The sequence below is a fragment of the Sabethes cyaneus genome, chromosome 3 (genome assembly GCF_943734655.1).
Source record: "Sabethes cyaneus chromosome 3, idSabCyanKW18_F2, whole genome shotgun sequence".
In the NCBI taxonomy this organism is placed as follows: Eukaryota; Metazoa; Arthropoda; class Insecta; order Diptera; family Culicidae; genus Sabethes; species Sabethes cyaneus.
In genome coordinates this window covers 142790867-142815539 of record NC_071355.1, presented here as the reverse complement: position 1 = coordinate 142815539, position 24673 = coordinate 142790867, and the positions used below count along the sequence as shown (strand labels likewise).

The window sequence follows — 24673 nt, the reverse complement described above, 5'->3', positions numbered from 1 at the left end:
ATTTCGGAAGCAGTTTTTCGGCCCAAAAGCGGGATTGTGTTTATAAAAATGTATATACTGCATTCTTCTTGCCAATCTGAACACAGCGAATATATTTTCATAAACCGAATTTTTGTTTCAATAAAAAAAAACTGCTTTTGAAATTGGCAGAATCGATGATGACTAATTTCACCTTCTTACAGAGTCGTATTATAACCGAACAATACAGCTGTAGCACATTTTTCCAACACAGATATTACATTCGCCGAGGTTTAATCGTCTCGCAGTAAAGAATTTGCGATCTGTTGGGACAATGAACTTGTGTCATTTTTTCTGGAACACTTCCCTAACACAGACATCAAATTGGACTAGGTTTAATCGCGTTCGTAAGAAATCTGTTGGCACGAGGGGGCTTTGTCACTCTTTCTGGCGTACTTCCCAAGCAAGGACATCAAAATAGTCTAGGTTTAACCGCGGTGTTAAGAAATCTTGTTGAAATGAGGAAACTTGGTCACTTGTTTTGGCGTACTTCCCAAGCACAGATATCAAATTGGTATAGGTTTAGATCATCGCAAAAAATCTTCCAACCAATCACGAAGCGAGAATTCTGGTAAAACATAGGCTCATTATTTTCAATTTTTCAATAGTTCAACATCAAGAATCCATACTTTTCTTCATTTGGGTCAATTCTTAGAAGATTTTCTGATCGATTGGTGTAAGAATATTGAAAATCGATCGAAAAACCACTGAGCTATTAGCACTCAAAACCTTTCATTTTTCGTGACGCTCGCATTTTTCGATTTTTTGGAATGACACCCTATCTCAAAACTTGCCGTAAGACGTAGTCCTACGTCAAAAAAACTGAATGGAGAAATTTCATTTTTTAAAAAATCCCCCACCTTTGTTTATCTTCTTATGCAGATTCCCTTATGTCAAGGAACATGTACGATAAGTTTGATAAAAAAAACCGGGGCTTCCGGAGTTATGGCGATGCATACACACAAACATACACTGGCTTTTATATATTACAGCAATAGCATTACGATGCTGTTACGAAATCTAAATTTCTATATTGATGACCAGTGTCAGATCGCATACCTGATGAATTTCATATGGTATAATTTTGATGTGGAGTGAATGCTGCTAGTGTGTCTGTTTATATAATAGATGAGCGACAAGCTGACTGATAGAGACGTTTCAGAATATTTTTGGAATAATACTAGTAAGAAGAATATTTTTCGGTTTTTAGCTATTCGATGGTGTTGTAGAATAAAAAATAATAATAAAATACATGTAAATTCAACTAAAAAATAAATTACCATTGATATTTCTGTATTTCCCTTCTATAACTTCGTAACATAGTTATACGAATATAGAATTTGCAGTTTTCACACTCACCTGTTTCGCTCAATAGTCGGCATGATTGCATATAACGGCAAAGATGTGCAAATTCTCCAACCTCCGGCAGTGTTTGATTGACCTGGCACATGTGCCTCGTGAAGGCGCCGACAATTGCGGCCAATCTGTCGAACGCAGCAATATTTATGTGCCCGTTGGGGAGACTGTAGATGAAAGTGGATACAAGAGCAAAAATGAATCTCGAAAGTGCATGGAAATTAACTATTGATCTGGTTCAAGGATTTGCCGCACTGCAAATCCGGTACTCATAACTGTATGCCACAACGGGTAACGGAACGGAGTAATGGGCGAATTTCCAACTGCGAAACAAAAGCCGCGCGCTTGGAGGCTTCCTCGAGCCGTGATAAAATATACACCAGCACGTTCAATATCCGTTGGCTATTTGTGACACAGTGCACATCAGCGAGTTCGGTTATTGAACAGCGTTGCTGCCTTTATCTAGCCTTAGAACGTTGACATAATGCAACTACCGGCAAGGGTTTCGTGAGAATTAGGATACAGCAACGCGATTCTACGCACAACGCTTCTAGTGCGAATGGCGATAAGCGTTCAGTTGACATTGTCCTATAATAGTCTGTACCGCTTGCCACAGTGGACATAATTCAAAAATTTGCAGACCAAATACATTTTTACGTTTGGATGTATCAACACTTTTTGGGTCGATTAGATTTTATGCAAGTGTACTCAGGCCAAATTCATGTAGTTCGGCATGCTTAAAAAATTCCGTTGTCAGAATATTATGCGAAAAGTAAAATGATTCAAATCTAGGTACAGATGTATTGAGTTTTTCATATGAGTAATTATTATTGAAACGGGTCTTTAAATATTGAATCTTTTGTTCTTGATTGGTTGAAAATGGTAAAAAATAAGAATTACACTTTTAATACATCGAAACAGTGGACACCTTCGCCAAGGTGTGTGGTGATCTTAAAATGAAAATCGGTTGAGTGGATTATGGCGAAAACGGCGATTTTTGTTAAAATGCAATATGGCGACCAAATCTAATATGGCCACCATAAAAAATTACTACATTTGAAAGCCCTATTCTTCTTCTTTACAAAACCATACCATTCGTCAGCTATTTCAAAGCAAATTTTGGAAATATCACCTGATATACAGTGTGACACATATATATTCGAACAAAAATCATGTTACGCTTGTAGCGGTATATACAATCAAACTAAGACCATGTATGTGTGGCATCGTGACTTAAGAATTACTTGACGTAGTTTCATTTTCGTATGAGAATGAGATACTACGGTATGCACGTACCAGAGTTTGAGTTACGGTCGTTGATAATAAATAAATTGTTAAACGGTGCTACATCACATGCGGCACAATTTTTCGTGACCTCAAGCATCACGGCATAAAAAGAGAATTTGTATACTTTACACTAAACAGAATTGTCGAGACGAGTTCTGTGTAAAACCATATAAAAACGGAAGAAAATGTAGTGTTGGAACTGCAGAATGAATTCGTCCGCCATTCCCGTCCGCACGGAAGATGGCAGTTCAGCTGAATATCAAAAGGAAAACTCTCCCTCGAATTTTGCAAATGGATCTGGAAATGAAACCATTCAAAAAAGGTAAAATCCATGGATTAACGGGAGCAACAAAACAAAAACGGCAGGAAAGATGTAAACTGCTGCTCTGTCGGCACGGTGTTTCAGAAGTGATCTATTCTGGTGAGAAGTTATTTGTTCTTCAAACACCGCATCATGCTTAAAATGATCGGTTGTGGTCGGTTTCGGTCATGGACGTTCCAAAGCACGGAAAGTACTACGATACCAAAGTCGCAAAGTTGCAGAGTCATCGAGAGGAGCGATCACGAATACCAATGACCGCAAGAGGGTATAAAAAGCGGCACGATGGCGCAAACGAAGTCTTTTTTACTTGATAAAAATAGGTCCGTGGAAGTGAAGATCAGCGGCAGCGTCATTCCGTCATTTTGAACCGCGTTTCAGCCAGAACAGTTAGTGGGATTTGTAAATCCGTAGCACGATCCGCCAGAAGATCTACACGAATGTTAATTCCTGGCCGGATCAGTCGATTGGGTAAGTGTAGTGTTCCCGTTAGAAAGCCCAGTCCCAAGAAGAATAAAACTGCAGTTATCCCGCGAGTGCGACATTAGGTTGGTGGCCGCCATTTTGGACGCTGAGTGAGACTAAACCGGGGACTGGTGCTTTAGGGATTGCCCCGACCGCGAAAAACGTTATAAACCCCAATCGACAGTACGAAGTCGCTCGCGAAGGTGTATAGTGCGCATGTTACCACTCCCGGACCCGAAACGCTAGGCCACCCGTTACACGGCCGAGTGGCCGCCCTCAATACGGCTTGCAAGTGCCGTCAGTGCCCGTGCCTGCTCAGTGCCAGTGCCCATCGTTAGACCCGTTTCCGTCATTCCTGCCGTCGTGATTGCCAGTTCCCGTTCCAGTCGTCAGTTCCGGTCCCGTTCCTGGTTCCTGCCTGCTGCCAGTCGACCACCGTTCGTCCCGGCCGCAACGATATCGAACAGTGATATACCAAATAAAAAAAGTGCTACAAGTAAGCGTCGTTGATGCATGCAAAGTTCCCCCCCTCCCCTATCAAAAGAAATAAAAAAAGTGTATGGTCTGCCTAACCAAGATGTTTTGTGTCATCAAAAATGTTTATGAAAGTCCATTAGGTTCAGTTGTTCTCTACGTAATATTTAAAAGTTAGCTTCGCACACGCCCAGTGACCAGACGTACAAAAGGGTTGAAAGTTTGCCCAAGAAAAATCTCCCGGAGACCCCGTGAAACGACCCTGTAAAAGTTGGTGAGTATAGTGTGGCCCCACCACCACCAAGTCCGTACGTAACAAAAGAAAGGGAAACTTCCTCTTGTATTTATTGACAAGGGTGTGAAAGTTAATGCAAATAGTATTTTGGAAATTGTCTTAGAACAAAATTTGATACCTTACGTTCGGGGAATGTATGTTGAAGAAGACTACGGCTTTCATCAGGATGGAACTCCAGCCACACTGAAAATCTTGTGAAGACATGGGATGGGATACATGCAGCAGAAGCTCAAGGATTATAAATATCATAATTTGGATGAATTTAAGTTAGTTATTAAAAGGCGCTTGAAGCGTGTTACCCAGGCAAAAGGCGAGCAAATAGAGCAATGTTTGTTTGTTGCGTTCTGTATCTACGGGTAAACAACTTCTAAATGTAAAGTTCGAAATTCAGCCTTTAATTACAAAAATATATGACTTTGTTTTTGTTCGAGTACATATGTGTCACACTGTAGATCTGAAGGTTTGTTAAAAATTCAACTTTTTAAATTCTTGGGGCCCTTAGCGAACGAGGGTTCCACTGTTTCGGGGTATTTAAAGTGCAGTTCTCATTTTTTTACCATTTTCAAACAATAAAGTACTAAAGTTCTAATATTTAAAGCCTTCGTGTCAGTAGTGGCCCCGTTTTGATGGCCACTATAAAACTGCCTTCCGACAAAGTGGTGCACTCTTCAATAACCCCACCTCTTCTGTTCAATAACCATTCTCAATTCTCTTCAATAACTCTACCGGCACCAGAAACAGGGGGCTTCAAGATGGCTCGCCCAGATCTAAAGTGATTTGTGACTTCTGTGGACGAACATTGACGACTGTTTGAGGTAGCACGAGCCACTCCGGTTCTATTCTACTGACAACGACGACGAAGAATCAGGTTATAAGTTCAAGTAACCTTGTCATGCTCTGCTAAAAGCAGCAATAAAACAGATTATGCTTTACGCTGCTTGACAACCACCGCAATAATTTAATGAAGTTTTTCTCGTTGTTCTACAATGCTATAAAGCATAAAACTTGCTCGGGTAAAAAGTTAAATCAATCGTGCAGCATATGCGCAATAAATTTTATCGTGCATGTTGCTTTAATAGGTGGATAAAATCAGCGTGCCATCGAAATTTTGAAATTATTGAAAACTAGTTGCTTTAATAAAATAAATATATTCAATTTGTCAATTTCGATTTCAAGCTAAATCATTCTGCTTGCTTGCTGTAACATGAAAGCCGTTTGATAATAACTTCCTTTCTGCAACTAACACTTTGCTTTAACGAATTTTCATTTGTAAGCTAAAAAGTACTACAATACAGCAATATGACCTTACGTAACAAAAATTCGGTGTCGAACTCTAATATCCTTATTAATAGCAGCAATAAATCTGTTTGGCCTGGGGGCGTGTCCATATTAATAGAATGATAGCCTTCTATTGTGGTAAAATAAGTAACCATAATAAATTTGCTTTATTAACGGGAAACTAGCAGTCATTAACTTTTCGTCGGAGAGCCCAATTTCGGAAGCAGTTTTTGGGGTCAAAAGCGGGGTTCTGTTTGTAAAAATGTAAATACTGTATTCTTCTTGCCAATCTGAACACAGCGAATATATTTTCATGAACAGAATTTTTGTTTCAAACAAAAAAACTACTTTTAGAATTGGCAGAATTCTTCTAGAATCGATGACGACTAATTTCACCTTAACAGTTTATTAAACCTCTACACCACCCGGTGGCAACTTTGTCGTTTGTGAACAAAATAAATGAAGCCAACATTAGCTGGATCATTGGATCATTTGGTCTAATGCTAGTGCGCGTGTAAAAGAATAATTCGCACAATGCAGCACCAGATGTAATTTTCGCTGCGTTCATCATCTGTTTATCGTCCGAAAAGTGACATTTCCAACTGTTATTCAAATTCCTAAAAAATTCTACCCTTCAACATCTCATAAGTTTTGTTGGCTTGGAAGCGTCACTTCCATTGTCGTCAGAATGCTGCTTATTAAAAGGAAAACGCCTGCAGCGTCATCTCATAATGTAATAGTTTCAAGAAGCCTGGCAGTTTGCCCAGTTAGCTTACGAGGTACGATGGTGGTCTAACAAGCCAATCGTCGTATTTTCGAATCTCGGCTAGGCAGTGCTTGCTAGATAGAGTCAGTAGGATCGTTGCACTGGCCCCGTAATTTTCCTGTACTCTAACAGCCGGCTGCGAAGTTTGTCTGTTCAGAAGCAAAATGCTTTGAAATAAGTATTTTTCAAGGCGTTTTCATCAAATTTCTCCTGAAAAAGCGTGATCAAGTTAATTGCTGTTAATCTTTTTAAATTTCGTTGCAATTTAATTTTAAACGTATCGTATTGAGTGTTGAATGAGTATCTGAAAACTGCATGAATTTATACTTCATGCATAGCACACTAGATCACCGCGTGCTATGGACACAATTTGTGAAAGGTTCTTATTATGGTCAGAGACGCCTCCCCCCGGTCCCATACAAATGAAATACAAATTTCTGCAAATTTTGGCATTTGGAGGCAGCATTTTTTAATGATGGTTTTAGACCCCTCTCCCCTGTGGTAGGGGGATAAGGACTCTCACACAAATAAAACAGAAATTTTTGCGTAACTTAAAAACTAATCAAACTAGAGAAATTTCAGACTGTTCCATAAAACATTACTCAATAACAAGACCACCAAAAACTATCAATAGTAACACTAGATGATTCAGGGTACATCCCGCGTAAGGTTTTTCGCGAAATGGTATTCCCCGAAACTCTATATTCTGCGTTATGGTCAACCGAGAAGTGGTGTTCCGCAAAATGGTATTCGACGAAATGTTATATAATCATGGCAATTATTTTAGTGCTATCCGCTTTATTTTATCAGGCTATGCAATGGGGGGAGTTGTTTTCTACTTTACTGTGAGGAAAATTTGTATCTTAAACCGCCCATGAACTCCTCAGAAACTTGCAAAACTAGAGATTGTAACAAAGGTCATTCGAGATTCACGATTTATGTGCAACATAGTTTACTTTGTGGCAATACGAATGTGTTTCTACACACTTAAAAAATAGCACCGAGTTCGTCAAAATTTTGCCGAAATCTCAACAACCGAACATTCGGTAAAAATGTCGATGGTGTATATCGACGTTTACAGATCTTTAGTAACGTTTGGCAACATAAAAAATTTTACCGAACGGTCGGCTGTTGAGATTTCGGCAAAATGTTGCCGAGGACGGTGCTTTTATTTAAGTGTGTACAACGTTTATAGAATACGTTTTGCCTTTCTACTATATAAATATATAGTATAAAGGTATAGAAATCACTTGGAAAACCGGAAATGGAAAGAAGGTCCTGCGGACCGAATGTTATATACCATTCGACTCAGTTTCGAAAACTGAGCATTTTCTGTGTGTGTATGTATGTGTGTGTGTGTGTGTGTGTGTGTGTGTATGTGTGTGTGTGTATGTGACGCTTTTAATCTCACTCACTTTTCTCGGAGATGGCTAAACCGATTTTAATGTTCTTAGTGTCAAATGAACGGTCTAGGTGTCCCATTGGTCGCTATTGAATTTCATACTGATCGGACTTTTAGTTCAAAAGTTATGTATAAAAATACGAAAAATATGGGACTTCATTATCTCATAGGTCTCTTAACCGATTTGAACAAAATTGATTGCATATGAAAGAGGAGCCTTGCAAACCCTTAACTTCCAAATTTCATGACGATTGGACTTGTAGTTTGAAAGTTACATAAAGAAATGTGAAAAAATAGTATTTAAAACATATTTATGTAACATATAAGCATTAATTTAATGAAAAACATCACATTTTATTATTATTTGAAAATTACTGCTAAGATCTATCAAACGAAACCGAGTTATTTAAAATCAGACGCTTCATTCAAAAGTTATTCAAACTTTAACACTTAAGCACCGTATACTAAATCGTTAAAACGTGTGAAATCAAAACATATCAATCAAATGTTGATTGTATTCAATGTATGAGATGTGTGTGATTTAAGTGTGTATGTATGTATGTATGTATGTATGTATGTATGTGTGTATGTATGTACGTATGTATGTATGTGATGACAATTTGCAATTTTAAAATTTGCAATGAAATTCAAGAAAAGTGAGAAACATGTCAATTGTCTGAAGTTTTTGAAGCCTCTTAGTGGAATACGAACTCTGAAATTAAAGAAAACAAAAAACTTTTACCGACTAAATTCCACTATTTAATATTTATTCGCGACGGATACGTATACGCTTTGAAATAAGACACTGATGAAGCCTGCACGTCGTAGGTGAACTACGTATCTGTTGCAAATAAATATTAAATAGTGGGATTCAATCGAAAAGTTTTTTCTTTTCTTTGATTTCAGATTTCAATTGTCATTTTCTTCACTTGTTGTTACTCACAATTGTACAAGAAAAGCAAAAAGCGAAGAAAAGCAGTTTATTTAAGCATGTAGGTATAGTGGTGTACAGGATCAAAAATACTAGTGAGTTCATTTTTCCAAATAAATTTGTACAAACTCCAAACAAATTCTGCGCAACAATAGATGCTCTTTTCAATCAATAGATACAAGAGCTTAGAAATGTTATATGAAAAATAGGAAGTAAACGTTGCACGGTAGAAATTTTATAAGATTTGTTTCTGTTAGTGATATTTTAAAGGACAGATGTCTTATGTCATGTATCATGTTTTAATAAATAAATCAAAAAAAGACAAGCACTGGGAATCACGATCGTATCGTATTTCCCATTCTCAAGCATGTTTATGGCGCAGCTTTGGCACTATTTTTCGACCTCATCTTGTTTTCCAAACCCTCTAACATTGCAAAAACGATGCGATCAAGCTAATGACTATCTTTTCATGAAAGTACATTCAAAAGAAGCTTAAGCTTTGATTTTCATGCAAAAATAATTATCTGAAGGAGCGTCAGCTAAGAAATAGTTCCATTTCTCTTTTTCATATCTAATGCTCTATTCAGTTTTTGTTCTAATTCAGATATATTGCAAAATTGAAGCCAAGCAGACTAATAGTAAAATTTTGAGATCAACAATTTTGTTGTAGATATCCTTTTTCTTCAAAAGCGAAATATAATAATAATTTTTCTGAACTCTTGTTTTTCAAAGATGCTAACTTTTGAATGCATGGTATTAATATCAAAATATCAAAAAATCTGCTATGAAGAAATACTTCATATTGTCAATTCAAAACAAGTTTCGTATGTGGCTCTGAAGCCCGAAAGTTAAGGCCGTCTGTAGACCCGTTAGAGGGTTAATTTCTAATTTTCTATACATATTCATTCAAGTCTGTAAAAATTATCTTTTGTGTTTACATTATTTTTCTATAAATATTATAAAACTAAATAAGGTGTTCATCAAGTAACATAAATAACGCTTACATGTATTTACGCACCCAAGGAAAGAAAATATAATTATTCTACACAATACGTTGTGAATTTTACTGGCAAATAAGGATTTTGAGGAATACGGAACGGATATTTAAAAATATAGTCTAATATAACATCGATACATCTACAATTAAGTTCCTGAGAAATTAAATAATGATTATTGTGGCAGTAGAAAGGCTAGGTCACGCCGCTAGGTGGATTAATTCGGGTTTTTTATAAATTGTAATGTGGATGTGGTGTGCAATTTTACCCGGTACAGCACGCTCCATAACTTTCAGTGTGACACGAGTCTATGGCGCAACTTGGCTTCTAGTTGTCTTGAGATCATTTCCCACAATCCTCAAGGTTTCATGGTCAATCCCTGACACCACTTGGGGATGCTGTCCTTCTCGAAGACTCGTGGAAAACAACGTTCCTTCTCGGAATCGACCGCGCGTTGTCGTAAAAGTTCCTGAATTAAAATCACTGTGTAACAAATTGAACACTACTGGATTTGTGTTTACACACTTTAGGTAGTCGATAGTCGGAAAATCTTCAATCTCCTGCATACTCCTGCTGGGCTGTCGTTGCTTAACAATTAGCGATGCCCTAGCGTCATAGATGACACGTCTTAGAGAGACCGGAGATGTCTGGTTCGTTGTTGTTTTCCATACGCATCAGATCGTGCCAAACGCACGCGGTGGTCTAGTGTGCTATGCGTGATGTATGAATTCGTACAGTTCTCAGATGCTAATTCAACTCCGAACACTATGCGTTTAAAATTAAATTGCAACGAAGATAAATGAGATAGGTATTTTACGTTAAAGAACAAATTGTAGGTACCGCTCTTCAGCTTCAAATTGGTAGAAAAAAGCTTTACCTTTATCACGCGTTTTAAGGAGAAATTTAAAAAAATGCCTTGAGATTGACGTATTTCAAAAATTTTTGCATGAAGTAAGAATTTTAAGATCATTATTCAATACACAATTTTCTAAACTTTCGAATAAAAGGCACCGAATTGAGCTAGCTAGCATACTTTTTGTACTGGAGCTAATTTAAGGTAAACAGAACCGAAAACTAAAAATGTTCAATATCTCTGTAATGATCGATATGCGTGGAAGGTTTTTTCTGTCAAATGTGGTCCTCTATCACCGTCTGAAATATTTGTATCGAATTACCTAACACCCTATACATACATTTGTTTTAATTCAGGCCACAATAAAAGTATTTTGTGCGGCTGATTAAAAATCCAAAGCAATCGTTGCCTACCACATTGAATGGCGTTTGCCATCTGGTCTGGGTTTTTGGCCATTCGGGTATAACCGGAAATGAATGCGTTGATGAACATGCAAGCTCTGGAGCAGAAAAGTCAGCTTCCGCTCTACAACCTGGGGCGACATTGCGATTCTCGTTTCGAATGATTTTGGTTCGTTTCAACCACGTTAAAACGTAGGTAAAACGAACCAAAATCACTCGAAACAAGAATCGCAATGTCACCCCTGTTTTACCAGTTGCACATCATGTTGGATAAAACAGTAGATTCAAATCTGGATTTCATCTGAACATGAATGTTATTGGGAAAATTTTGACTCATGTTGTCAAACGAAAAGTTTTATTGTAAAGCCTTGTTTCGATCCGATCTTGACGCATAATTACGGCCGGTAAGGCAAGACCTCAACCATCTTATGAAAGCAACCGGAACTCCATTTTTTCAATCCAACTTTTTGTTTGCGAATATCAATGCAGGTTTCCAGCTAAAGCCTAGTAACGACCTGAAAAGAAATGGGCAAAAAGATAGGCCAAGAAATGCTAAACAAAACGATTTTCTGTTTGCGATTTCTTTAGAAGTATGCACCTCCGAAGGAATATTATTTCACCTTCAGATGGCGCAGTTTTACATGCAAGTGAATTGAAATGTCACTTTTCCGTACGGAATAATATCCGACACATTATTACCACAGGAAAGAAATGACAGATAGTTGCTTTCCTTGCAGTTGTCGAAATTTCTTCGGTAAAACAGCAGGATTTTTTCTTGAGCTGTTTTCTTTTCAACTGGAAACTAGGCTTTACAGCATAAATTAGGAGAATTGTGTATAACGTGCCCCAGCTGGCAAATTTGCCCCCCCCCACCTTTGTGTTTGCCGGAACAAACGAAAATAAAATGCAAAACCACCCAGAAAACATAGTGTTTGATGGAACCAGCCTACTATGCAGGTATGACAGTTGTCACATGCTGTAAAAACAAAACAAAAATAAATTTGTTTTTGAGCAGCTTCCGATGTAACTTTTTGCGTTGTTTTCATAAGCTATTTTCTTGCCAAAATCTGCAAATAACCAGTTGTTGCGATTCGATTGCGTTAAGTGAGCTTCAAAAAGACATTCCTGCCAAAAAAACGAGATGAAACGCTTGATTTACCTTAGCACTTAATATTTTTTGAAATAAGTAAAAGCAGGCCAATATGTCCCATTAGCGGTGGTGCAATTTGCCCCCTTGCCATTGCCATTATTCAACTCAATTAGCATTGTAGAGTAACCGTGCTGGGAATAACTTATTAGCAACGTCCAAATTCCAGGTAATTCAACTACGCGGTGCAAAATGCCACAGCTGCAGTATAATGTGCCCCATACAGAAAAGAAGAAGACCGAAACTAAGTTTATTTTATATAAAAATATGATATTTTGAAAACAACGGAAATAGTTTTGCTTTCTACAAAATAGAGTTGGTCTGTCACTGGTGGAAATACTCAAAGTACTGTATTGTGCATATTATACTGCAGGTGGGGCATTTTACCCCGCGCAGACGAGAAACACAACATTTAGGTACCTTTATTAAATAATTCCTAGCATATTTAGGTCATTGCAAATCAATTTCAAAGTTCTTGTCACCCTCATCTTGGAAATTGGCTTGAAAAATCGGGGGGCAAAAAAATAATTTGTAGGACATGAGTTTATTTTTTTTAATAAAATCTGTCTTGTTGAAAAATCGGGGGGCAAAAAATAATTTGTAGGATATGAGTTAATTTTTTTTTATAAAATCTATCTATTGTCTGTAGCTCTACAGCTTGAAATACTCTAAAAATGAGTGTACGAGTTGAGTTAACGCTTCTGTCACGAAATAGAAATGGAAGTTCAAACAGTGGAATTTCCGAAACTTGGCCAAAAAAATTTTCTTTCGTTTTTGTCTTTTTGTTCGTAGATTTTTGCATGAAAAATAACAACGTATTTATTAAAAGCAAGAATAGATTAGGTTTTTACATTTGAACTTTAAATAAAAATGCCTAAAATCCATATTTTTTTTGCTCGATTAAAAAATTCTCTTTGTTTTTTTTCGCCCCCCCCCCCCCTTCAGTGGCCCAACACCGGAGGGACAAAAAGTTTTTTAAATATTTGTGATTACCTTATTCCACAATACTAAATGAAATAAACAATTGCAATTGGTTTTCAGCCCAAATACCAACATACACTCGTAGTTTTAATGTTAATTTGAGGAAGCATGACAGAGATATATCCATTTATTTTTAGGGGGCGCACATTATACAAATTTCCCCTACGTACTCGTTTGCAACTCCTTCGCACCCTATGAAATCGTATGTATTTATGGTATTTATCTAATAGTGTTCTATGGCTTAGAAGCGTGGGTTTTGAAGGAGGGCAACCGATGATATTTTATTCGGAAATATTACAGCTTAATAGATATAGCAAAGGCACTCCGTCCTGTCGCGCAAAAATCAATACAAATTTTCAGTCAAACAACAGCCGTTTCATATTTCTCAGTGTATTATTCCTTCGATCATATTATTTGAATACTTTTTATTTAGTATGTTGACAATTGAAAAAGGGCAAATTAACCTTACTTGATGAGATATGCAATCAATATGGAAGTATTTAAGTTACATCCGCAGTCGGATGGAGAGGTTTTTAAAAAAGGGTTAAGTTTGAAATGACCGAACTTTATTCTTTAGAGTCGAAATTATAACTGAGTTAGTTTTTAGAATCTAACACTCTTATATCTAGGGGTTAGTTTCATGTTATTTTCCTCCTGCTTAGCGTACGGCATGGGATCTATCGTCGTTGGCGTGCAGGTGTGAAATGCATCCTGTTGCGTCGGTCCGGGAATTGTTTAATCTAGTTCGGGCGGCATTGCAGCTTGATGTCGTCGGCATGGTCAAATGTTGTCGGCGCGGTTGAACATCATCGGCTTGGGTGGTCCTGCTCTAGATCATCTATGTTGGTATTGTCTCATCCGGTGATGCCGGTTGAGAAGGGTGTTAACTCTTCCCCGCTTAAGTTGCTTTGTCCTCGAAGCAATTGGCTGTGTTGACGATCATTCGGCTGAAGCGCATTTCGTGTGACCTGGATGTTGACCTTAGTTTTCCGTTTTCTGTAGAAATAAAGAAGAACTTTTCCAAGAATTGGCAATAAGATTACCATAGAGATGCTAATCGGTCCTGTTGTTCCAAATGTCCAGCTTCTTGAGGTTAGATCCACCATTTCTAATCGTTTCCTCTGGTCCAGAGTTATGTTTTGGAGATATTCGATTGGCAAAGTGTCAATCAGGTCCATTTCATTCGCTAGTATACCTGTTGTAGGAAGATAAGAGCGCGTTTTGATTATGATTTCGTCGTTTATGTACCGTTGGCCATTAACTTGTAGGGCACATTGTTGGAAATTGATCAAATATGATCCATTAAGAGCTTGAATATTGTCGCTGCAGTTTGATAGTACTTCTGCTACTGCGTTATTGATGAGAATTGTTCCGTCGTCGACCCTTTTGATAATTCCTTGGCTTGAATAAATTTTTTCGTACGTACAATTGGCTCTTTTTCCGTTTACTAGTCGATGGATACATTCTGTTGCTTGACTTATCTGGTTGTCCTTACATATGTAAAGGTTGTCTCGTTTTTCGCAGGGTTGGTTAAGCTCGTAAACGTCTGGCAAATTGAGTAAAAAGTGATTTTGTCTGGATCTAATTCTTTTACCATTTTTAATGAGTGGTTCGACGTAGGTATATTCATAGTTTGGTTGGGTAATTTGTGACACTTTTAAGATATACGCAATATGCGTAGAATTCGTCATTACTTGTGCAGTAGATCGTGACAATAGTTCGTCGATGGATGATATATGCGCGTCTCGAGAATTTAAGAAGTCTACCATAGATTGGAAATCTTGTGTGGTAAATAATTTGCTGTTTGGAATCCCGTGTTTGGCTGTTGCAATTGATTCTTCAATTACGTTCATTTGTTCCTGTAGAGCTTCGATGTTAAAAAACACGATTAGAAGATTGATTAGCATTGTGTGATTGTATAGTCTTTCTTTTTCGATTTTTATCATACTGTTGATGATTGTAGAGATGTTGTTTAACCGCTTTGCGATGGCTTTGTTTACAATTATTTGTTGGTTATTTACAGCGACGATTTGGTTCAGTGATTTTTCGATTAAGCGTAAATCTTCTGCATCCGGATTTCCTCCAATCAGTTTCCAAGTAGTTCCGATTTGATCCCAACGTTTCGAACGTCTAGTTGTTAGTGGTCTTATTTTAATAAATGTGTCATTAAGTTTTTGTTTTCTTATTTCAATTAAATTATAGAGTGGTTTATAAATTTCTTGCTTTATGTCAATGTTATCAATGGTTTCGATCGTTTTCTTGATCTCTACAAGGTCTATCGGATATATGATTCTTATATATCCCTTTTGTATTTGGGCTTTTCCTAACGGAATGATAGCTAGTGGATTGTCGTTCAGGTTGTGAACGTGAAATGTGGCATAAATACCAGTGATTAGGCATAATCTGTAACGTAAGAAGTATATTGTTATTTTGGTTTGACAGGTTTCTTTAAAATTTATTTGTGAACTTCTTGCTTCTGTCGTTTATCGCGTGAACAATATTACATTAGGTACCTTTACTGATTAGACAAGCAATCTATTATAATTATTCCAACGAGATTGTCTCGTTTCTGTTTTGAAAAGATAGAGTGTAGTGAATTGTCTATGTTGTGGCCTGCAAAACTATTCATATTCTGTGCTAGGATGAACGGATATTGATGTTTTTTACGTTGGATTTATGTAATTTGGCGTTGTTTTCATTTCTGAATGTGACCTCATTGCTGCTTTGAACAAAATGTTTTCTAAATTTGTTTTTATGTTTCGGTCTTATAATTTTATCTTTAACATAAACTTGCTGTCCTACTTGCAAAGTTGGTGGTGGTTGCCGGTTTTTATTGAATACATTGTTTTGATCTAGTTGTTTCTGTTTCAGCCTAAGTAATACTTCATCGTACGTTTTTTTGCGTATAGTTTCTAGTTCGTTTGGGTCGATCTGGTTGTTAGAATTATTGGTTTTGCCGAATACTATTTCCTTTGGAGTTTTTGATGTTGCTGAGTGTATGGAGTTATTATATTTATCTACGGAAATTTGAATAAGACTTTTAGGACAGAGATTAGGAGATAAAGCTTTTTGGATCCGAAATAATTCGATTATGGTTGAATGAAACCTTTCTACGGGTCCATTTACTTCCGATTTATTACTAGGTGTGAGATAGACTGTTATTTTTAAGTCTAGCAATTTTCCACGGATATCTGCGGTTTGGAGACCTTTCTCGTTGTCCATTACTAATGATTCAGGTACAACGTGAGAGGTAACGGTTTCCCACAGGGCTTTTTCTAAGTGAGTAGAATGTCTTGATTTAATCGGAATCATTCTGCCATATTTGCTGAATTTGTCTAAACTTGACATGAAATATTGATTTTGTATTTGAAATATATCGATATGGACTATTTGGAATGGGTAGTTTGGTATAGGTGTGTTTTGGATGGGTATGACTAATGGCTTTCTATCGTATTTCGCTTCATTGCATATATCGCAAGTTTTAATGAATTCTCGAATATTTTGCGTAAGCTTTGGGAAGTAAAACTCCCGCAAAATTTGCTCTTTGTTTTCGTTAATACCGCGGTGAGCTCTCAGATGTGTTTCGCGAATAACTTTTTCCTGCTCTTCCGGGTCAGTGATATCTTTTAAAATGTTTTGGGTGAATCGGATTTTTAATAGGCCAGCTCTGCTGAAAAATTGTTTATAGACCTCTTGAAGTTTTCCTAAGATTTCTTCTGAGGTGTGCAAACCGTTTAATTTTGTTGGGTCGAAAAATTCTTTGAGGATAGTTGTTAGGATTTCGTCAGACAGGTTGGTTCTTTTGACTATTGTGCGGCGCATACCAGGGAAAGGATGGGTAATAATGGTGTCAGGATGGTCTGATACTTTTTCTATAATAACTTGATTTTTGAAAGCGTTAAGTGGGGCTTCTGTGGACAGGATATAATTTGTGTCGTCATCTTCTGCTGAGTGTTGAGTTGGGGTAAGTGAGTAAATTTGGATTCGACTTAGGGCGTCGGCTACCACATTAGCTTTTCCAGGTTTATAATGGATTTCGTAGTCGTGCTCTTCTAAGAATGATTTCCATCGCTTCATTTTAGCGTTTGTGTTTTTCGGGGAAAGGCTAAATGTGAGCGGTTGATGGTCGGTTAGTATTATGAATTTTTGGCCATACAAATAGTTTCGAAAAATTTTTAGGGACCAGATTATTGCGAGAAATTCTTTTTCAGATGCTGAAAATGACTCTTCTGATTTGTTCAGTGTTCTTGATGCAAAATGTATTGGGCGATCTTTTCCGATTTCTCCTTGACTTAATACAGCTCCAATTGCAAAGTCGGAGGCGTCTGTTGTTAGTAAGAGTGGTTTGGAAAAGTCTGGGTAGATTAATGTATCACTACTCGTTAAGATTTTCTTCATCTGATTAAAACATTCTCTTTCGCTATCCTTGAGTTGAATTTTTTTCTTGGATTGGATGTTTCCGTCCCCTCTTAGGAGTTTTGTCAAGGGTTTAGCAATTTTCGCGAAATCCTTTACAAATCTTCGATAATATCCCATCAATCCGAGAAAACCACGTAGTTCTTTAATATTAGATGGTTCTGGAAATTTTTCTATAGCTTCAATTTTTTTGGGGTTTGGTTTAATACCATCCTTGGTTACAATGTAGCCAAGAAAGTCTATTGATTGATGTAGAAATTCGGACTTATCCAACTGCACTTTGAGGTTTGCTTCTGAAAGTGTTTGGAAAATTATTTTTAGATTTTCTAAGTGTTCTTCTAGCGTTTTCCCAAATACGACAACATCGTCCATGTATACGTAGCATCGTTTGCCGATGTGTTGACGTAGTACGTCGTCCATAGCCCTTTGAAATACAGCGGGAGCATTTCTCAGCCCAAATGGCATTCTAAGGAATTCATATTTGCCATGGTTAACTGAGAATGCTGTTTTCTCGATGTCTTTTTTATTCATTTCTACTTGATGGAAACCTGAAGCTAAATCTAGTGTTGTAAAATATTTATTGCCACCAAGTTGATCTAAAATGTTTGAAATTTCCGGCATGGGATACCGATCCGAAATCGTTTTCTGGTTTAGTTTTCTGTAATCTATTACTAATCTAAATTTTTTTGTGCCAGATGCATCTGCTTTTTTCGGAACAATCCAGACAGGAGAGTTCCAGGCGGATCTAGATGGTCTAATAATGCCATCTTCTAGTAGTTTCGAAATTTGTTTATCTACTTCTTCTTTATAAGCGGCAGGGTAAGGGTATGTTTTTTGGTATATGGGTATATCATCTGTGGTGCGAATGTCGCATTTTACATTGGTGGTGCATGTTAATTTACTATCGGGGTCGTGAAAAGTAGTTTGGAATTTCTCGAGCACCGGAAGTAAAGATTCTTTCTGCTTTGGGGACATATGAGAGGTTCTTACTTTTTGTTCGACATTAAAAATTTGATTTATCGATTTTCTGTGTGCAGGTTGCGGCGAATAAAATGAGATCGGAATGGGGAATATCTTCTGTTCGTCTGTCAGAACACATAATGTGCTTGAGTTGCTGATCAGGTTGAAACGTTTGCCGAATAGTATTTCAGTGCCAATGATTCCATCGAAATGTGGGTGAAAATCGAACATTAAGAACTCAAAGTCTTGATTTATTAGTGGATAGAAAGGATTTAAATATAGTTTAGCATTGATTATGTTACTGCCAGTTACACCTTTTACTGTTCTATCGGTGATTTTATAAATTTGTTTTCCTGAACTAAGAGCCCATTTTTCTGAAATGATATTGATATTAGCACCGGTGTCTAATAGTAATTTCATTTCACCCTTTGATGTCGGAACCGTGATGTATGGAAGTTTGTTTGATTTCATTTCCATTTGCTTATCCAATCGGTTTTTTCTAAAAAATTTATTTCCTCTGATTCATCGTCAACTTCTGAATTTTGATAATCTGTGTCTGTTCCTTCAGAGGATAAATCGTAGTTATTAAAGTTTTCTTCAACGAGTTTTTCGTACTCTTCGGTTTGTTGTTCAATGTCGAGTACGTTAGCGAATCGTTTTGGTGGTGGGTTATGCGCTTGCATAGAATCGGAAGCTTGCCTTGTTATTTTATTTGCGGGTCTGTTGCCATAGTTTATTTGCCTTGATCGTATTGAGTTATCGATTTCCATTGGTTCGGGGTTTGCTTGTCGTTGAAAGAATGTCCGGTTTGGCGCGAAGACATTTCTTGGAGGGGGATTGAACGGTTGTTGGAAATTTCTAGGAATTGAGTTTTGAAATTGGTTTACTCTATGCATTGGATTTGGGGTATAATTGTTTCTGGGTGGTAGGTTTTGAAAGTTGTGTCGCGGAGGGTGATTTGGAGTATTAGTATATGTTTTTGGTAGAAGAGTTGGTTTCTGAGGCAGGTTGCCTCTGGGTGCTGGGATAGGTGCATTTTGAATACCGCTGAAGGGGGCATTTCTTGCACTGACGTTTAAATAGTCTACGCAATAGTGATAAGCTTGTGCCAGGTTATTAGGTTTATAATTTTTGCAGAAGAGTGATAATGGTTCGCCTAGGCCTCTAATGAAACGGTCTAGCGATATTTTATTATATAATTTAATTAGTGCGGTTTCGTTTCCCCGCCATTCGTCATCCATTGTGATGGCAGAGCTTATCAAAGTTACCATCTCTCGGATGCGACTATAATATGTTTCGATCGATTCTGCTCGACCTCTACTCATGTCCTTTAATTGATTATCGAGCGTTATCAAATCTCTCTTGTCCGCGTAGTACAAACGAAGTACTTCTTTAATGTTCTCCCATTGGGTTGGGGTATTGTTGGTGATCAAGACGTCGTTGGCCTCGTCCTTAATTTTTCTTCTTATTGTTTTTAGTACCAAATGATATTCAAAACTATCTCGAAAATCATTAAATAGTTCTAAACAATCCTCTACATCGAGTATCCAATTGGACAGCGCTCGGGCGTCCCCGTTAAATTCAGGGAGATCCCGTACAATGCTGGGTATCTTACCTCTGTCTAAGAAACTTACGTCGCCTATTTCGAACCTTCCGTCGTTATTGAGCGGCACTGGTCCTGGTTGAGGCTCCATTTCTAGATTCAAATTTTCTAACAATTCAATTAATCCCTCAATTTTTGTGTGTTGAATAGTGGGAAAAAAAAAATATCTGTGTTAGAGGTTACTATGCACCTTTTTCGTTAACTTGGTACTGAAAGTACACTTTCTTAAGTAGATTTCTTGTTTGATTTAGTAGCCTTATGATTAGGAGTAATTTTTTATTTAAAGCAATGAATTAATGTTTTATGAAGTTTATGTTAGTACACTCGCGCACTGATGTGATATTTCAGTGATCTGGTTACGATTCCACCCAGGTGGTTCGGCCTCGTCACTCTGAATAAGTAAGGTTTATTGTGTTCGGAACTAACGGCAGGCGGTTCCGTTTTGGATTTTTTTTTTATATTATTATTATTTCACTTCACTTCTTAATTCTATTTGTTAGGTTTTGGTAGTACTTACGGGAGCAGAATTAAATACTTCTGTCGGGGCATCGATTAGACTCCAGAAAACCCTGAGCGGAACGATGAGATTGGATGCTGTCGTCGGAGGCAGCCGATAAACTCCGTTAGCCGTGATTGATGGAGCGACGTATCGTCTTATCGTCGGGGGCAGCCGATTAAATTCCAAAAGCCTCTTTCCAGGGTAGCGGGTTGTCTCCTTGTGATTGTGGTGCAATCCTTCGCCGTGCTTGTACACGCAAATCGGCCGATTGACGGTCGATGGCTCTTGGTCCGGTAGTACAAGTTCCAGTGGAGGCTAGGTTGGCTTGAAACTTTCGAAGTTTTTTATACACTTACCACACTTCACTACAAGAGGTCCCTATTCGGGCGCCAGTTACATCCGCAGTCGGATGGAGAGGTTTTTAAAAAAGGGTTAAGTTTGAAATGACCGAACTTTATTCTTTAGAGTCGAAATTATAACTGAGTTAGTTTTTAGAATCTAACACTCTTATATCTAGGGGTTAGTTTCATGTTATTTTCCTCCTGCTTAGCGTACGGCATGGGATCTATCGTCGTTGGCGTGCAGGTGTGAAATGCATCCTGTTGCGTCGGTCCGGGAATTGTTTAATCTAGTTCGGGCGGCATTGCAGCTTGATGTCGTCGGCATGGTCAAATGTTGTCGGCGCGGTTGAACATCATCGGCTTGGGTGGTCCTGCTCTAGATCATCTATGTTGGTATTGTCTCATCCGGTGATGCCGGTTGAGAAGGGTGTTAACTTTTATATATCTACTGCGAATTTAGGAATTTTTTACTAAATTTAGTTTCTAGTTTTTTTTAGGATAAAGAAATATTAAATCGTTTTAGATTTTTTCGTTTCCAACGCCATTCATTACAATTTTGACGGAGCGGCAACTAGTTTCACTATGCGGCATTTGGCAAAACTACTCTACAGACTACTGCACTATGCACTTACCGAACACAGCAGTCCTCCCGGGATTTGAGCGACAGTTTCACGATGTCTACGAATACCGGAACGACAACCCACTCGTTGGTTTTTGACCTCGAGATAGACGATGGGGGCGATGTAGCCGCTGCCGTCGCTGGTCTTTGCTTTTTATTTACACTGGTGTCTCCTTCCGTCTGTTTGCTCCATAAATTGCCACAACCTTCCGCATGGCGCTGCATGCAGTCCAATTGTTGGCTGGTCGTTGTTGAGAGTTTGCTCCACTGCTCGGGGCGGCCATTGAATGGGGAAGAAGAAAGCAATATAATAATGGTAAGCGGAGAGATGTTGAAAGACAACGCAGTTACAATGTGAAGATAAAATTAATTAACGCTACCAGCCACGCACATATCCGCATCAACGTTGGGGTGGCCTTTTGATTTGGTTTTTTTTTTTTTTTAAGTCAAAGCCCCATTCACTGAGCTTTATTTAAATTAGTCGAATTGATCACATGATCAGTGATTTCAATTTAATTGGAATATTAGTCAAAAAAAGCAACTGCTAATTGTAATTCGGTCGACTTCACTTCTATATGAAGGAACCCCCTACGCACCGTCCCACACAGTATTGTGTTTACAGCGATAAGTTGCAAGTTTCAAGAGGCCTGTTGCATATTGTCAGCCACTGCTGATAGAATAATGAATTTTGTAGAAAAATGGCGGAAATATCCTGTTGCAAATATTCAGCATCCGCTATTTTTGCCGTTGGTGCCACCATTTTATTTGTACTCGCTGCTACTCCAGTGTACGGTTCGTTAGCATGAATTGTGGCAGGTTTAATAAAATTTCAAGTAAAGTTATCAGAGCTGAATTCCTATACTGATTGAAAGTCAAAGGTGCAGTCAAAACGTTACGAAAGGAACTGTTATTTTAATTTTCTATTGAACTGACTGAGATTTAAAACCCCTTCTTCTATACCAGTCGTTACAGTATTCGAAAAATGTCAGTATTGTAACTAAATTAGAACCAAAGTTGACCTAATATTGAAGGAAAATTGACGTCCCACTTGCTGACCAGATAAGAATATGCCGCAATCATATAAGAGTTTTCATACATTTTAAATTTAGAAAATTCGTTAATTTAGAGAAGTAAGTATATGTACATACAAGTTAAAGTACAACACAAATTTGCAATTTATCGGCTTTCTCGAACAAATTAGTCATTTACCAATTCTGTTGTACAAACCACTGCTAATTGTATGATTGGGTATGTATGGGATCTAATCATCTGATTCAGCTTTATGAGAATTCAAAGCCATTGAATATTTATTAGCTAGTATGATTTACTACTATTATAGCTGGTACAGGCCGTACACGAATTACTTTTGCTGATTTATATATTATTAATAACCGTAGATTAACTAAATAACCAAAATTATGGTAAATGGACAGTGACATATGTCCTTCGCTAAATATTACTGATCGGAACAAGAAGATGCTATTGTTATCTTGTCTGACAACTCACAATATGCACGTGTGTATATAAACTATTTCGTCCGGAAGTACGATTTTCATGCTGAAAACTGTGGTAATTATATTTCGATGAAATATTCATAACCGCACGAGGGTGGCTGATGCAATTGCGATAGGCAACATTGCTCTGCAGGCGCCAACAAGCTGCGGTTATACGCATATTATTAACAAATATGCTTCCCCCGTAGCTCGCTCCAAGTTTCGCTAATATAATATTTCTGTGCCTTTGGTCCACAGAATGCGGACTTTCATTCGCCGCATGACATCCCTTCTAGCCTATTTCGATATTCGTTCTTTCATTTATTCTCCTACCTACAAATGGGCCCAGGTGATGTGGAGCAGGCGAGGAAGACTAACATTAATTTAATTTTTTCTGCAATATATTACCGTGATTTGTAATCTAGCAATAGGCGGTATATCCAGTGACTCCAGGATGGCGGTAGCGCTGTTGTAGTTTCCCACCAGGAGGCAATACTGGGCAGCACCGCTCCATAACTCTAGCTTGTCGTTGCGGTCCTGAATGTTTTGGCACTGGGAAATGAAAATTGAACGATAAGAGGATTTGTTACGAGTCTGATGTAAAATATTTGAGGGATGTGGTTAAGTTGGGATATTTCATACAACGATCGGCGAAATTAATTTCACTGTCGATGGAGGCAACATAATGTATACTGTGTAGAATAAATTTATTTAATTGTTCATGTCGCTATGGTGTAATGTTTATGTGGTGATTTTATAGCAGCATTTGCAGAATTCAGATAAAATTTTTTATCAGTGGTACTGGGTACAAACCACTGGCATAAATATGCGATGAGCTGGATACATGAGGGCAGGACAATAAAGCAACAAAATTATATATCACCATGTTTACGTTATTCAGTACGTTTTGTATTATAACTTCGACCGCATGGTTGACGTAGAACTACTTTAGGTGGGTTTTGGTTTAGACTATGAAACCTTCAATAGGAAAACTTTTTTCACGACTTGCACTTGATCAGATGGCGAGATGCGGAAATGTGTGATTGTGTGGTGGCCAGGAGGAGGTTAAGAATCAAGGGCCGGTTCTTCAACATAACTCACCTCACAAGCACCGATGACGACAAGAATGGATTCTATACACGCAGTTAGAGAGTGAATACGACCGCTGCTCAAAACATGATATCAAGATAGTTATCGGGGATTGCAATGCTCTGGTCGGCCAAGAGGAGGAACTCAAACCGGTAATTGGAGGGTTCAGTACACACCAATGAAATGGGCCTAAGACATATCGATTTTACCGCCTCTAAGAACATGGCCGTACATAGTACCTTCTTCTATGACAGACTCCTAGGTCACCAAATCAGACAGAATCATTGATCGACCATGCTTTGATCGACTGTCGGCACTTCTCAGACATTTTCGACGTCAGATCCTATCGAAGCGAGAACGTTGACGCGGACCACTACCCGGGATGGTGGAAGATGCACCCGGAACTCTCCGTTGTGAACAACATTCGGTACCGGCACCAGCCTCGGTTTGATCTTGAGCGGCTGACGTAGCCAGACGTCGCCGCAAACTACGCACATTCACTCAAAGCTGCACGCATTCTCGAAGAATGTTGGAACATCATCAAAACACCTATCAACAGTGTAGCGGAGAGCTCCATCAAGCATGTGGCACAGAATCAGAGGAACGATTGGTTTGACGATGAATGTAGGAGGGTGATAGATGAGGAGAACGCTACGCGGGCGGCCAAGACGTGCTGTGCCACATG

The 24673-nt window shown here is 38.1% G+C and overlaps 1 protein-coding gene across 1 annotated transcript in view; it reads right to left on the bottom strand.

Annotated features, from left to right (window-relative positions):
- Nucleotides 1-24673, bottom strand: part of LOC128742334 (ras-GEF domain-containing family member 1B) — an 88845-nt gene that overhangs the window by 32941 nt on the left and 31231 nt on the right. Inside the window, exons 7-9 of the mRNA XM_053838665.1 lie at nt 23308-23451; nt 21420-21673; nt 1378-1541 (exon numbers count right to left, since the gene is read on the bottom strand). Of these exons, the coding sequence (XP_053694640.1) occupies nt 1378-1541; nt 21420-21673; nt 23308-23451 (562 nt within the window). The remainder of the gene's footprint in view (nt 1-1377; nt 1542-21419; nt 21674-23307; nt 23452-24673) is intronic.